This window comes from Phalacrocorax carbo, chromosome 13 (assembly GCF_963921805.1).
Source record: "Phalacrocorax carbo chromosome 13, bPhaCar2.1, whole genome shotgun sequence".
Lineage (NCBI taxonomy): Eukaryota > Metazoa > Chordata > Aves > Suliformes > Phalacrocoracidae > Phalacrocorax > Phalacrocorax carbo.
The window spans coordinates 18,077,688-18,091,948 of record NC_087525.1 but is presented as its reverse complement, the minus strand read 5'-3'; the positions used below and the strand labels follow the sequence as shown (position 1 = coordinate 18,091,948).

At 38.2% G+C, this 14,261-nt stretch overlaps 1 protein-coding gene across 5 annotated transcripts in view; it reads left to right on the top strand.

Moving 5' to 3' along the window:
- ADK (adenosine kinase) overlaps positions 1 to 14,261 on the top strand; it is a 298,228-nt gene that overhangs the window by 71,766 nt on the left and 212,201 nt on the right. For all 5 annotated transcript variants that reach the window (XM_064464970.1, XM_064464969.1, XM_064464967.1 and 2 more), the window contains one exon: positions 13,226 to 13,304. In XM_064464970.1, the coding sequence (XP_064321040.1) occupies positions 13,226 to 13,304 (79 nt within the window). The remainder of the gene's footprint in view (positions 1 to 13,225; positions 13,305 to 14,261) is intronic.

Here is a 14,261-nt window from a genome sequence, read left to right as displayed (position 1 = left end):
TTAGGTCAGGGTCCTATACTGCTTTAGGACTTTTTTACTTCATGCACACCCATACATCACTCAGTGTGAAGTCTTGCTGTCCTCTTAAAAAATACATTTTATAAATTGGTGTCTCATTAGCCTAAGGACATTCAGATTTGCCCATGGAAGTTCTCTCATTCTGGTCTTGTCTAGCTATTATTCTTGTCTTGGTGGGCTCTTGCATCATTCTCATCACGCTTAATACTGGAATGTCTACAGATACTACAAAAAGATGTGTGGTTGGGGATTTTTGTGCTTTTTTTTTTATTTGTTTGTGGGTTTTGTTTTGGATTTTCATTTTATTCTTATGTGTGGTTTCCTTTCTCCCCTCTCCCCAACAGGAGATTTAGGTACACTTTTGAGTTTTGGTTTTTGGGATTTGTTTTATTTTAGTAATATTTTTCTTTGTTTGTGAAAGGGAGAGTTAAAGAAATGCTTCTAGCACTTGGAGAAGTGGTTGTGATTTGATTTGGGTTTCTGTGGAACTTTATTACAGTTGCCTGAGTTCTTGAACAGCTGGGTGTTCTTTATCTTCTGTGACCTTCAAGTGAAAGATCACGTTTGAAACAAAGCAAGTTGTTGACTTCCGTTTTCTTCAAAACTTGAGGGTGTGGTGAGCTCCTAGGCAATCTCCTTGTATGTTGATTTCTCCCCCGTGGGAGCCTTTGTGCTATGTGTAGAAGATTAAAGGAATGTTCAACCTAGAGATTAGAAAACTGAGGAAATGTCATTTGGTTTTCTCCCGTACTTGTAATTGCAGACACAGAGGGCTGGTATGAGCCTCATGTCCATTGCATAGCACCAAGCTAAACATACATAGCTGGAACATCTGAAAGTTTGTCTAACTGTTCTCAAAATGTGAGTAAAGGAGATTCTCCTTCCTCTACGTACGGTGTCTCCCTGCATGCCGTTAGCTTTCTATAATGTGCAGGCTGAGTCTTAGTTAAGCTCATTTCTGCTAGCCTGCAAGGGATGTAAAGAAATGTTTGATTTCTTTGTAAGAGATACTGTTCAACTGTCCATCTTGTTTTTAGACATTTCTTTTCTTGACTGAACTCAATTTCTTCAATCTTTTCTTATACATCATGTTTTAATACCTCTTATTCTATTGCCTTCCAATTAATTCTCCAGACTGCTTTTCATCTCAAAGTAGGCTACCAAAATCGGACTTGACAGTTGGGATCTTCATTACTGTTGGGTAGGAGAGAGTACATTTCCTTGCATCTAGCATTTTCATTCTTACTACTGTATTCCAGCAAAATATACGCCCTCCTGCTCCCACAACTCCCCCAGCTGCCGCAGTGGAGCTACGTTGTTGACTGGTTTTTATGTTTTCGATTCTTCTTTACCCTCAGACGCCTTCCCCCTGCCCCCAGTGACATGCCTAATCCCAGTTCTGTCCTCTTCAGTCCTTGTCCCATAGATGTCTGTTTCATCAGCTGTAGTCCTCACTAGCCTTCATTTTAAAAGATTTTGAATTTGTTCTTTTCTTAAATTGGATTGGGAACACTGAGCCAAGTTATGTGTGTGTCCCCCCCAGTCTGTTTAGATTTTGCAAAGTTTAGGTACCTGATTATCTAATAAATACTGACTGCAGTACAGAATAGGATAATCACATCTGGACCAAGCCTGAGATGTAATTTGATTATATAGAAAATCATAGTTTTAGCTGATGCTTTTCAGTTGCTGGTGTAACAGTTTTAAGAACACTTCGTTTTATTTCCTATTTCCTGAGTTTGCTTATGAGAATGTCACATGAGAGAATGCCAGGAACGTTTTTTTAAGTTGAGATTTATTATGTCTGCTTTTCCTCTGTTCCATCCTAGGCCAGTTATCTTGTTGAAGAAGGAAATGCATATTGATTTGTAAAGAAAATGTTAGTATCTAATTAACAGTCACTGTGTGACAGTTAACTACCAGGTGCTTATGCACTGGTGTTTTGTTCCAGCAGCTTTCCAGACATAGAAATTAACCTTCAGTGGTCTGTAGCTGCTGAGTTGCCACATTTCCTGGTCAATAATGTATTTCTGTACTACATAAAGATAGATTTATTTTCTTTCACCCTAGTTTTTGCAGGGCTGAGGGTAAGAAGCTAAGTTTATTCCTCCTTTATTCCAGCCTTCTCGGGAGGGGAGATAAATTCTTTCATGCGCAACTCCTGTGATGAAATGCTGCTTTTTGGCAATATTTTTCAGGAAAAGAGCCTGTGTGATTTTGTGAAACCTAATAGCTGACCACAAACTTTTTAATAATAGCATGAGGACTCGCACAGGGCATTGCTAAAGGTGTCTTGTCAGCGTTGTAGTGGCAGGGTGTATCCAGACAGGGGAAGTCAAGATGACTGGCTTATCGGGGGGAGCCTCTCAGCATTGTCATGTTTGGGTCAAATGTTTAGGTTTTTCCGTTCAGTCTATGAATTGTTGTTCTGCTGTGGATTTAGCCTTTTAGTGCTGCTTGGAACATTGCTTTCTGAAATGATTTATGTAGTACTATTCCCTTACAGCTTCTCTGTAACTTGTGATTTTTGGGTGGTGTTTTTTCCCCCCCTGTTCATTGCATATGCTAATTTTTTCCCCCAAAAGGTGACCCTCTGAGATTGTGCCTCTGGAGCAAAGAGATGGACTGAATTGTCATAGGCTGTGGCATGAGTTATTTTTAGCTGTTGGCATTTCAGGCTGGAACACTTCATTCTGTCGTGCTTGTTAATGAGTCATCTGGAGAAAATGGGCTTCTTGCTTTCAGGGAGGGTCTGTAGCAAATAATAATAGGCTAATCTCTGCAGGAGATATTCTGTCAAGTAACTAAAGCTTCAACTAGAAAATATGTTGAAACAGAGACTTATCTCCCTGTAAGAATAAGCATGTACTCACTATTATTATTATTATTGTATTATAATGTATATGAAAATCTCAAAAACTGGAAGACTGATGAAGAGCCTAGTAATGGGATAATAGTGAAACATTTTCAAGGAAGAAGGTTAATTGAAGACAGGCACCTTTTACAGATAGAGAGAATACATAGTTGCTTCCTAATTCAGAACATGATTCACTTCCTGAAATCTGAATATGTTATCTAGTTCTAGGAATCTTCTGGAAAGAGTCCTAGCTAGACAGGCCCTGTATAAGGCTCGCATCCTTGAGAGAACCCCAAATTTATCAACATTCAGTGTATTATTTTTAAGGATTATCCAGCATCTTTGTTTTGGTCCCTACTGAAGGATATAGTTTAAACTTTATTTTTCTTTCTGAGTGCAATTCATACTCTCCTTTGACCTATTCCCTCAGTGTTTAAATGTTCTGTGCTGATACAACACGGTAGGCTTTGTTTTGCAGCTGAAAATATCACCACTCAAGTAAAAAACCTTACTGTAAGAGTAAACACAGTTGTTAATCTGGTTGCTTTATTTTTCTGTTATTGAAATTACAGAATTCGTTAGTGCAAACGATTCATTTGTAAAAAACCTATGCAAAGATTTAGGGAGAACCGTATGAAAGATGGGGGGAAGACAGCCCCCACATCCTATTCTGTAAAGGGAATTATTGAAAGAATAGCATGAGTGTCGTCTTTTTGTGACATTTGTTGCTTCCAATGCCACTTACAGCCTGTATGCCTGCCTCCTCCTTTTTTGTGCGTCTTCCTCTTGTGAAGCACATGACAAGTCTGAAGAGGCCTTTCTCTTTGGGTGGCAAGAGGGTGTTTCCTTTAGAGCTAATAATTTTTCTCTGTTGATGATTTAGTTGTTTGGGTTTGCTTTCTTCCATTATCAATGCAATACTGAGGTAAAAGAGAACATTTCCTTACCTCATTCAGATAAACGTTTTTTGCATCTTTAGCACCCCTTGACCCTTCAACCTATACTGGTTTAACCCATCTTCTCATATTGCTGTGGTCACTGTACAAAATGCTTTAAACCAATCAAGTTTAATGATTCTGGTATTACCAGTGTGTCTGCTCCTAAAAACCCCCAGGGCTTAGACTGGGTTAGTCAAGATGAATATTTTTACGTTTCAGGAATTTGGCATATACCTACATTGCAGACAATAGCGTTGTGGTCAAAACACTTGAGACAGCTATAAACGAGCCGGTGTAAGTACCAGAATCGATTTAACTGTGGTAGTATTGATGTTGGTACTGGAAAACTTACCCTGTGTTTAGCAGTGAGAACTTTCCCTAAACATGAGGCTGCTGTGGCGAGACTGCTTCCAGACCCTGCTCTCCTTTGTGTGTGGCTAGTTGGAGCGCGCTGCGCTGCCTCTAACGACTGTCCTGTGATGGGCTCCCTCGCAGGCAATTAATGCTCCCTTCCCAGGTAGCCGTCTGCTCTACGCATCCAGCCTTCGGCTGTCATCCCACCGGTGCGACCTCTCGGGCTTGTAGGAGAGCCGGGTTTTTGTCTTTCCCCAAAGTGAGGGGAACGTATTTCCACGTTATCCCTTCCGAACAGTTCTGGTTCCTTCTTTCTCAAATCTTCCACCCCACCCCAAGTATCCTAAGATGTCGATAAAAAACACTTGATCCCTTCTGTAGTTTCCAGTGCCACCTAAGATGTGGACACACGATTACGTACTTATTAAAAACTTACAAAAAAGAATATATTTGGCAGTATGGTAATAAATATTGTGGTAATAAATATTGCCTGTGTTTCTGAGCTACAGAAATTCATGTTATTGCCCTCTATCAGGAGGTGACTATCTTAAGCGGTATTCAAGGCAGAGCTGCGCTGAGAAAGAGGCAGGTTAAAGAGATCTAAAATAGAAATTTTACTTGGTGTTTGCTGTTGGTAGCGCTCAAAGCAGGGTTTTCTGCACTCATTATTTGTTCATGAGGAAAATTGTTGTAGTTCACTGCACGTTAATAGGAGCTTAGAGTGGATGTATATTGTCATCTTTGTCTCCTTAAATATCCTGATGTATTTTTAATGTTTTCTTGGTGTAAATTTACTGACTGGTTACTGATTTAAAATAATTTAAAATAGCACAAGAGGTGAAGGAAAATAGATGTTTTAGCAGTGTAGCTGAATTGACACAAACAATTTATATTGTTGTAAAGAACAAAAAATTGATTTAGATTGTGGTTAACAACTGTCACCATTGTTTTGGGCTTTGTGTTAATAGAGAATATTACTCAGATAAAATGCTGCTTAATCTGAGTGATGTATGGAAACAATTAGTTTATAATTTGGTTTTGGAACAGCTGTCTGCAAAACTATCTGATATTTTATCAACTCTGAATTGGAACCTCAACTTTGCAACTTGGCTAACTTATTTTTTACTGTTTTACTGTTTTGATGTATTTATAGATAAAATTACAAATTGTAAAGTTACTATAGTAAAATATTTCTCTCTGCCAGGTGTGAGTGTGCATATGTCTTTTTTCTTTTTTTATCTTTTTTTTTTTGTCATGAGCTCTTTACAGGCAGCTTAATGTGATTTGCACTACAGCTTTAGATAAGTTGTAGCAAAGATAAGGTCTAAGATCTCCTGATGACTGAATACTTTTAATATTAAAATATTCTTGGCAAATATTCTATTAAGTTAAACAAATTTTCACTTTGATGTGAGCTGGAGTAAGTTGATGCTTGTGAAACAGCAGTTTCAATTTGCATTCGTGAAGGTTTATTGACAGTTAACACCTGGTCTCTGCTGTGCCAAGTGGGAAACATCTACTGCAGTCTTATACGGCTGTTGCATAATTAGGATTATGAGCTCTAATTTGCTTTTAGTTTTGTAAATCTAGTCTTATTTTCAAAACCAGTCAGTGTTCCTTGTTCTGCTGCATTTTCATTGTAGGACAAAGTTACTGATGTTGAAAGGACCAGGAAGTATACTACTTTCTAATATGAAAAACAACTTGCCCTTTCATTGGTTAGTTAGCACGGAAATTTGGACATGAAGGTTTACTGGTAGGTCTCAAAGTATCTGTTCCTCCCATACTACTTTGGAGAAGCGAACAGAAGATGATACAGGTTTTTTGGAAGTAGTATTCTTGTATACAAGCTGCCAAAGGTTTATGGGAAGGTCAGGAGCGAGTGTAAATGTTTTTGTGATACTGCTGAGACATAACAAAGGAAATGACCTCGTTCCTTAGTGCTCCGGAGCATACTTTGGCGCATCCAAGGATGAAGAAGGTAATTGTGATGTGTTTTTCCCTGCCTGCAATGTCCTTTGACCCTTCTTGGCTATGCGTAAGGGCAGGGAGCTATTTCTGGCCATGGTGTTTTGCAACAAATATTATGGTGTGGGTCCCTAGATGTATCTGCAAACTTTTTGAGTTATTTGGAAGACCTTCCAAAAAGACAGTGGGGGAAGAGCATAAACTTGTAGTGCATTACTGAACTGACAGAAATTCTCTAGTAGTATTTCTGATTACCTATCCTCAGGTGAAACATTTTAAAATGTTTTCATTAGAAATTTAATAGAGGGAAAGAAATTTTAGTCTTCTTGACCTATACTATAGTAATCGTATATAATACACATATTTTAAGGCTCGTGAAGGTACTCTGTATATATTATGTGTGTATGTATTTGTAACGTATAGCGACAGAATGAGAAAGGTAATCTTCTAATACTCTAGTAGTATAGTTTTTATTTTCATTTTCCTACAGCATTTTGGAATATCAACAGTAAAACTTGCCTCGTGGTGGCTGATGCTTCTGAGTATAATCATGTATGTTTTTGTGATAATGTAGAGGAGGAAGATAACCAGATAATCTGGAATAAGGGGGCTTCTCAAGAACACTCACGTAAATTTGCCTGACTGTGTGCTGAGAAAAGAAAAAAAAATACTTTGAGAAATGTCTTTAAATCATGATCCTTAAGAGCTGATGTTTTAACCTTACATTTGAATGACTGTTACTTTTTCCATCTTGTTTCAATATGCCTAAACGCAAACACATGTGGAAAATGTTCTTTTGGCTTTTATCAAACTGACATTTAAGTGCATTTTTTTTTTTCAACGTCGCTAACATTTGTGGTAAAATATTTCAAAGCTATGAATCTTGCAATTTGCCTATGCATTTTTTTTTCTTCTTTCATATATTAACATTTGGTACTCATAATCCTAACCTGGTTGGAATTACTGGCTTTTTTCATTCGCTGTTTGTTTGGATGAGGTGATTAGGAAAATACTTTAAGGGAAATTCTAGTTTGCAGCAGTAAATACTTCCATGAAGAGTCACTGTTTTCTGAACTTCAGTAAATAAAAGAGAAAAATACGATAATCTGCTGTTTCAGTTGTAGAGATCGCATTCCTAACACATTTAGGTTTCTGTTGTGTTCTGTGTCCGTGGTGCTAACCTGTCTCCAGTACTTCCTTTTTAGCAATTCTCATTGTTCCCCTCTACTCCCCTACCCATTCCCAAGCTCTTTAATTCTGTGCCAAGCTAATAAGGAGAAGAACTAGCTCTGGGTAAAGTCAGTCATTGCCAAGCAGCTGTTACACAGTTTTCTCATGTACCTCTGTGATTGTACCTCATTTCTAAAAGGCAATATGTTTTGCTCTTTCAGGTCCAATTTTAAGTAAGAACAACCAATTATATCGGCATCTCAGTCTTAATTGGTTATACGTCAAAGGCTGGGGATGAAATAGTTTATATATCTATATAAAACTATCCTTTCTAGGGTTTGAACGCCGAGTTGTACAATTTAGAGAAATGAGGTATGCTCTTCAGAGTTAAAAATACGAATTAATTTTCTTTTTACCTACAGTGTTTGCCCTAAAGTATTCTGCCTTTTTATTTCTGTTTAAAAATAATACCTTGTGGTTTAATCGTATTACTTGAATCTCAAGACTAGATCTTTTCCTTAAATCTGAATTAGATTTTGCTTAGGATCAAATTCTGAGGGCTTCAGCTTGCCTGCGGACGCCGGCCAGGGAAGGTTGTCTTTCTGCAAGATGTGCCCCATCTGCCTGGCGGCGGGGCTGCCTGCGCCGCTCTGGCACCGGCCCAGCCGTGATGCAACTGAGAATGTGACAGACGACAGCCTTGTCCAGATGTACGTGTAGCTACTTCTGCCATGCCCTGCAGAACAATCAGAGTGCAGGTTTGGCGTTATTTAGTTGTTTGTGTCGATTTTCTCCTGCAGGGTTTTCTTACAAAAATGGAAATAACATTTGGTACTTTTTCTGTCGTTTTACTGAGCTGTTAGTATTATTAAGACAGGTTGTAAAACGTGATGCTCACTCTCCCCCATATTTTTTTCTTTATGGAGTGATTTTGTAGACGTTCTGACACAGGTTACTTAATTTGAAGATTTAAGTAGATTTAAAAAAATGCAATTAAAAGGATCAAACATCTAGCTGTCAGTGTATTAGTCTGGTTCTCCTCACAGCTGAACATTTAAGCTATTGCCATGTCTTAATATGACTGCTTCTTGCAACTAAAAATAAATATCTGGGAAAGGTGTCAGAATCACCATTAATTATGATTTTTTAATTAAAACCTAATTAAAATTCATGCAATAGCTTGAAAACATACCAAATTCTAGTCTACCTTCCTGTCTAGAGGGATCAGCAGAGGCTGCCTCTCCAGCCCCAACTTACATCCAAGGAAAAAGAAGTCAGACTTAACGTGCAACTTGCGACCTTTTATTGATAATTTAAGAGGTTTCCATCTTAGTGTTTTTGAAGGTTTTTCTAACACCAAACAAAAATGTACAATCCACTGGAAATATTGTATTATTGTTATACAAAGTAACCAGATTTTTGTCTTACGTTCAGGCTGTCATTATCTGGAATACAAAAGCAAAAAGGGCAAAAATTATTTTTCTCTCCTTTCTAGCTGTTTTTGGCAGCTGATTTTTTTAAAGTGTAGCTCCCTGCTGATGTATGCTATTGAGTACATCTTAGGTAATAAGTAGATATATCAAAAGATATCCAGGGCAACACACCCTGCTGAAAAACAAGAGATTACTTTCTCTACTTCTTGCAGATAAGTAGCTTCTGACATATGCATCAAAAGTGTTTTTCCCTGGTGCTCCTCTCTATAAGACAGTTAAATGTTGGTATTCGATGGCCATTTTACTCTTCAAAAAGAGTTTCTTTGTAGTTTAATACAAGTTGTATCCAAAAAGTTAACAGCATTACTTGAATTGCTTTAATTTTCCTTACTGCAGCTCCATGGCCTTTTGTTGTCAGCCTTCGGTTTTAGGGAATGTTTTATGTGCTTATTTTTGCTGTCAGTTCGGTTTTGAAACCATGGTGAGCCAAACATGACTTGTTTGTTGCTGTGTAACGTAGAACAAGAAGATAGTCCCAGCTCAAAAAAGCCTCGGATTTGGTGTATAAAGCGAGTTATGAGAGATGGGTATTGATGCAGGAGAGGATTGCCGGTCATTAGGTTGCAGAATAGCCTCGGGAAATCACACAGCCTTGCTGATTACTTTTTTTAGACATTATGGTGAAAGATAGTCTGAAGGAAGATTTAAAGTGGATTTGCTAATATTCATGGAAAATTCTAGTAACTGGACATTGGATGATATCATGGGTTAGTGAGAGAAAAGGTATTTCTGTTGACTGCTTGTGCCCAGAGGCTGTTGTAAATCTGGACGTACCGAATGAAGGATGGTACGCTCAGTGCCGTAACACTTCGCAGGGCCTTGAAAGGTAGAGACGTGGCTTCTGCTTGAAATGATGAAGACGGGGCTGGAAGGGCGTGTGGAGAGCGGCGAGCGGGTCAGCGGGACAGCCGACACGGGATCGTTGCAGCTCTCTGGGGGGATTAGATATTAAGATGGGTGCATTTATCTGTATAGAACAGGAAACCACACTTTTTAAGAGGTGCTGTGAACAGGGGTGGTGTAAGGTTTACACATAGTTTGGTAAGAGGACCTGGAGAAGGTGATAGTGGTGCTCGGGTTATGAGTGGTTTGAGTGGCAAACAGGATGGTGAAACTCCCAGCAGTCCTACTTACTGGGGGGAAATTCTAACAGCGGTCCCCAGTTTGAGCTAATGGTATGGCATATGTAAGAGGAGCCTGTGCCTTTCAAAAATAAGCCTCCACCTCCTGTAAGGTAGGGAGACGATTTTAAAAAAGTGTATAAATTTTATTCTCATTCTTGTTTGTATTCTTTTATAAAATAGCTACTTCCATTGCCACCTTATACTTTTTTTTTTTTTAAATAGCTGTAATTCAGTCAAAAGTGAAGCTACTGAAAAGGCTCACCTTTCAGTATCAAGTTCACTTAGAAGTCAATCTTTTTAAAAAAGGGTGAGGAAAAAACAAAGCACATGACAGAAGTACCTTTGCCTTTAGTATAATTGAGCAAAACATTAACATACCCTCTTTGGTCAGTGCTAGAGTTGATCAGCAGTATCACAGCTGAAAACATATGCTGCTGCAAATGCAAACTTGGTTTTGTTAAAATACGCTGTAATGTGGCGAACAAATTCATGGTACCAAAAATAGGGGCCCCTCTATATGGTGCTGATCGTGGGATTTATTATTCTGTTATTTAAGGTAATGGTATGTTGGTAGGTCAGGAGAAGGGTCACAGTTCTCAGATATAGCACAGCCTTAAGAAATACTCAGAAAGACCAACAATTGCAGAAGTGAAACAAAAATATTATTCAGACTTGCTCATAAGGTTCTAATTTTCTTGAATTATCGTAAGTGTGATAACAGCTTAGTCCTGAAGCACACACAGAAGCTCTGTTTAGCATTCCCAGGCCTCAGAGCTGTTCCTACAGTTGAACTTCCTTCCTTAAAATGGAGAGTTTTATAAAAGCAAACACCTTGTTTCCGAGGCACGCTGCAGCGGCAGTCTTCCCTGTGCAGGTCAGCCATCCAGCAGTGACAGAGCCAGCGCTCCCACGCTGCCCGTGCCATCTGCTGACACTTTGAAAAATGCCCATCTAGCTGCTCGCTTTCTTAAGATAAAAAGCTATTGGCGTTCTTAATTTTGAGGTCATTCTTGATACAACCCAGTTATCAGGCTCCTGTGGATTAAAACAACACTATTTATGTCATCCTTTTGTGTCAAGGAAGATGACCAGCAAAAACTACTTTTCTTGCGTTTGTACAAACTCATGTTCTATTTTATGTAACAGCCTGTTAGAGGTGTTGGGTTTACTATCTTAATTTGAAGAAAAGGAGTTAGGTCTTTCAATGTTCAATCTGAAATAGGGAAAGACAGTTGCCACTGTTCATCTTATTCTATTAAGTAACTGTGAAATAATTTGTTCAGATTATTTTTTAGAATATGTAGCTGTCACCTTGAAATCTTCATAATACAGACAGCATTTTAAGGCTGTTTCAAAATTTTTTTTCCAAATTCAGGTACTACCTGTTTTATTAAGTGATATTAAAATAACTTATTAATCTAGAAGATAAGTATTTAAATACATACTCATCTAGATATAGAGCTGCTAACAGGTGATAAACTAAAGTGTACTAAGTTTATAAGGCTTAACGTGCCATTAAATAATACGGACACAGAAACATCACATGTCTTTAGGTAAAGGAATTAAAATATCAATTGGCATGCTTGCACATATAAAAGAATACAAAAATAACCATGTGATTCAGGCAGTATACACTCGATTGAAAAGGCAAAATTTTAATTGAATTAAACAAAAAATATTGCTAAAATACTTAATTGGTTTGATTGGCTTTGCTTGAGAAGCAATTTTTAGGAGACCTGTTGATTTTTGTTGGTTTTTCTCCACACTCAGCTACTTGCTATCATTTGAAGTTTCAATTGCTTGACATAGAATTGGTGGATAATTAGTAGTGTGGATAACTGTGAAAATCATATGTAGTAATTTAGTTCTTGGTTCTTTCTAATTGTCTGTCCATCGGTAGTTTGCTAGGGTGAGTAGCTCATTATTCAAACATTTTAAATGGAAAGTACTGTAGAAACAGAAACGTGGTATTGAAAATCAAAACCTTTTAAACAAGCAAGCCATCATTTGACAAATCTATCCCCAAAGCTGTTGTGCACATACTCTACGGAGACTGGGGTTGTGAGGGGGAGAGGAAGGGTAGGGCTGGCAGACAGCGCTCATTTTTCACTGTGCCTGAAATAAAGATGTGTCACTGTTTTAAAAGATGCTAACGGTGAATACAATAAAATATGTTGAAATGGATCTAACTGGGAAGCTTCATTTGCTAAGGGTAAACAACTCAAGTAATAGACTTCAAGTACAAATCTATGCTATTAATTAGGGTTGACCTTTAAGTCATTTTGACCCTCCAATGTGCAAACAAATGTTAGGGTAAACATCTTAACTTGCCTGCAGGAGTACTTCCTTCTGAGTCCGATGTCTTCCAAGGTTGTTAATGCTGCTGTTTAATCCGCTCGTTTCGAGTGTGCTTGGAACTTAAGGGCGTGATGCGGTGTTTGTGCGGAGCCTCCCTACAGCCTCCACAGCTCACTCGCTCGGGTGCTTTACTTCCCTTTTCCACAGCCTGTGACCAGGGAGAAGGCTGGTCCTTACGCCGTGGTGTACTGTGGTCGGAGGTGCAGAAAGTACCCCGGACGAGGAGTGGTGTCCTGTGGCGCTCTAGCTGTGCCTTAACCCTAAAGCTGGATCTGAAGTATGAGGGTAGATGTTTCTGTTAAAAGTTTTAAATATTTGTTTCAACGTTCAAACGGGAATGTTGCGTTTCACAGTAGTGTGACGTGAAGGATTTGAAAGCTCGTCTGGAGACTTTTGGCATTTTGTTACCGGATTTTCTCACATACTAGTAGATTTGTTCATAAAAGTGCTTCACCTGTCAGAATGTACTATTTCATATGAAAACTTAAAACATGGCACCGTCGCTCGGGTCAAGTGAATTTTGAAATGGACACCGTTATCTCCTCAACCTTCTCACTTCATTTTACATTCTGTTTCTAGCTTTAACGAGGTGGAATAAGTGTCTGAATGTCTTCATTTATATAATTTTTCTTTAAGCATGTATTTTATCAATCTAACAGTTCATTGCAATCAAACTTATGCTTCAGAAAATGTTTTTTTTTAGTCACTTACTCTGCTTGCAACTTACAGGTAAAGGATTCAAGTTGATGTCACGCTCTGTGTTGTAATTTGACAAAATCTAAATAGATGTTACCAGCTTGCACCGTGTGTAACAGCTAATGTATTTGAATTTCTTGTTTTCAAGGAACATGACGTCATTTACTTCTAATCTTGACATATTCTTTTGAAAACAATAAAAAAATTGTAGAGTTTAACCTTTTTCTTCACTTTCTTTTCTTTTAACAGATTTGAAGAACTTGTGAAAAGGTTCAAAGTAGAATATCATGCCGGTGGTTCTACTCAAAATTCCGTTAAAGTGGCCCAGGTTTGTTCTTACCTAAGAAAGAATTATTGATAATTTGAAGTGTTGAGTTTGAATCCATGTGATGCTCTGTATTGTCTACGTTCCTCATGAGTGCTGCTGAGGGGGTGCTTGTGATTCTGTTGCTCAGACTACGCTTGTATTTTTTGACATGGTTTATTTTGAAGTTGTGCCCTTTATTCTTTTCCCACGTTTTCTGTTAAGTTATAGTTACCACTACAATGTACCTAAAGTGGAAGGGAGGGTTTTGAGGAAGATTGAGTCAGGCTCTTGTCACAGGTGTGCGATGGAGGGATAAGAGGCAAGGACAAGGTCCCTAGCTGCAGTTAGGAATCTTCCGATGAGGAGAAAAAAGTCACATGAGAACGGATAGAGTTGTTGTTGAATCCCTGTGCTTGGAGATCTTCATAACTTACCTGGATGAGCTCTTGGGAAACCAGATCTAAATGTGAGGCTGGTCCTGCTTTGAGTGCTGGGTTGGACTGGAGACCAGCAGAAGTGCTTTCTAGCCCGCATCGTTCTGTGATTGTAACCACATTTATCCTGTAAGAACTTGGAAGTTTGTCCATAAAAGATGAATATATAAAACTTTTTTCATATAGAAGGATAGTTTTTCTGGCTATGGGTATGAAGAATAACAGTAACGATGAATTTGGTTTCAAGTGTATTAGCTTCTCTATAACCAAAGTATGCCTTCTGTCACAGTACTCTTAGGCATATACCTGTTTGTGTATTTTCAGATTGTGGTAGATATACAAGTTCTATAAATAAAAATATACAAATTGTATTTATAACCTGTTTGTTAATGATCCTGGCTTATTAACTTCCAGATTTTCTATACAATTAAAACTTACTGCCAGATAGCATTAAATGCACATTTGGAAGAAATTAAGTTATAATTTAACAAAGGTTGTCCCTGCCAATAAAAGGGGAAAATTCATTAAAGTAATAATTGCTGCT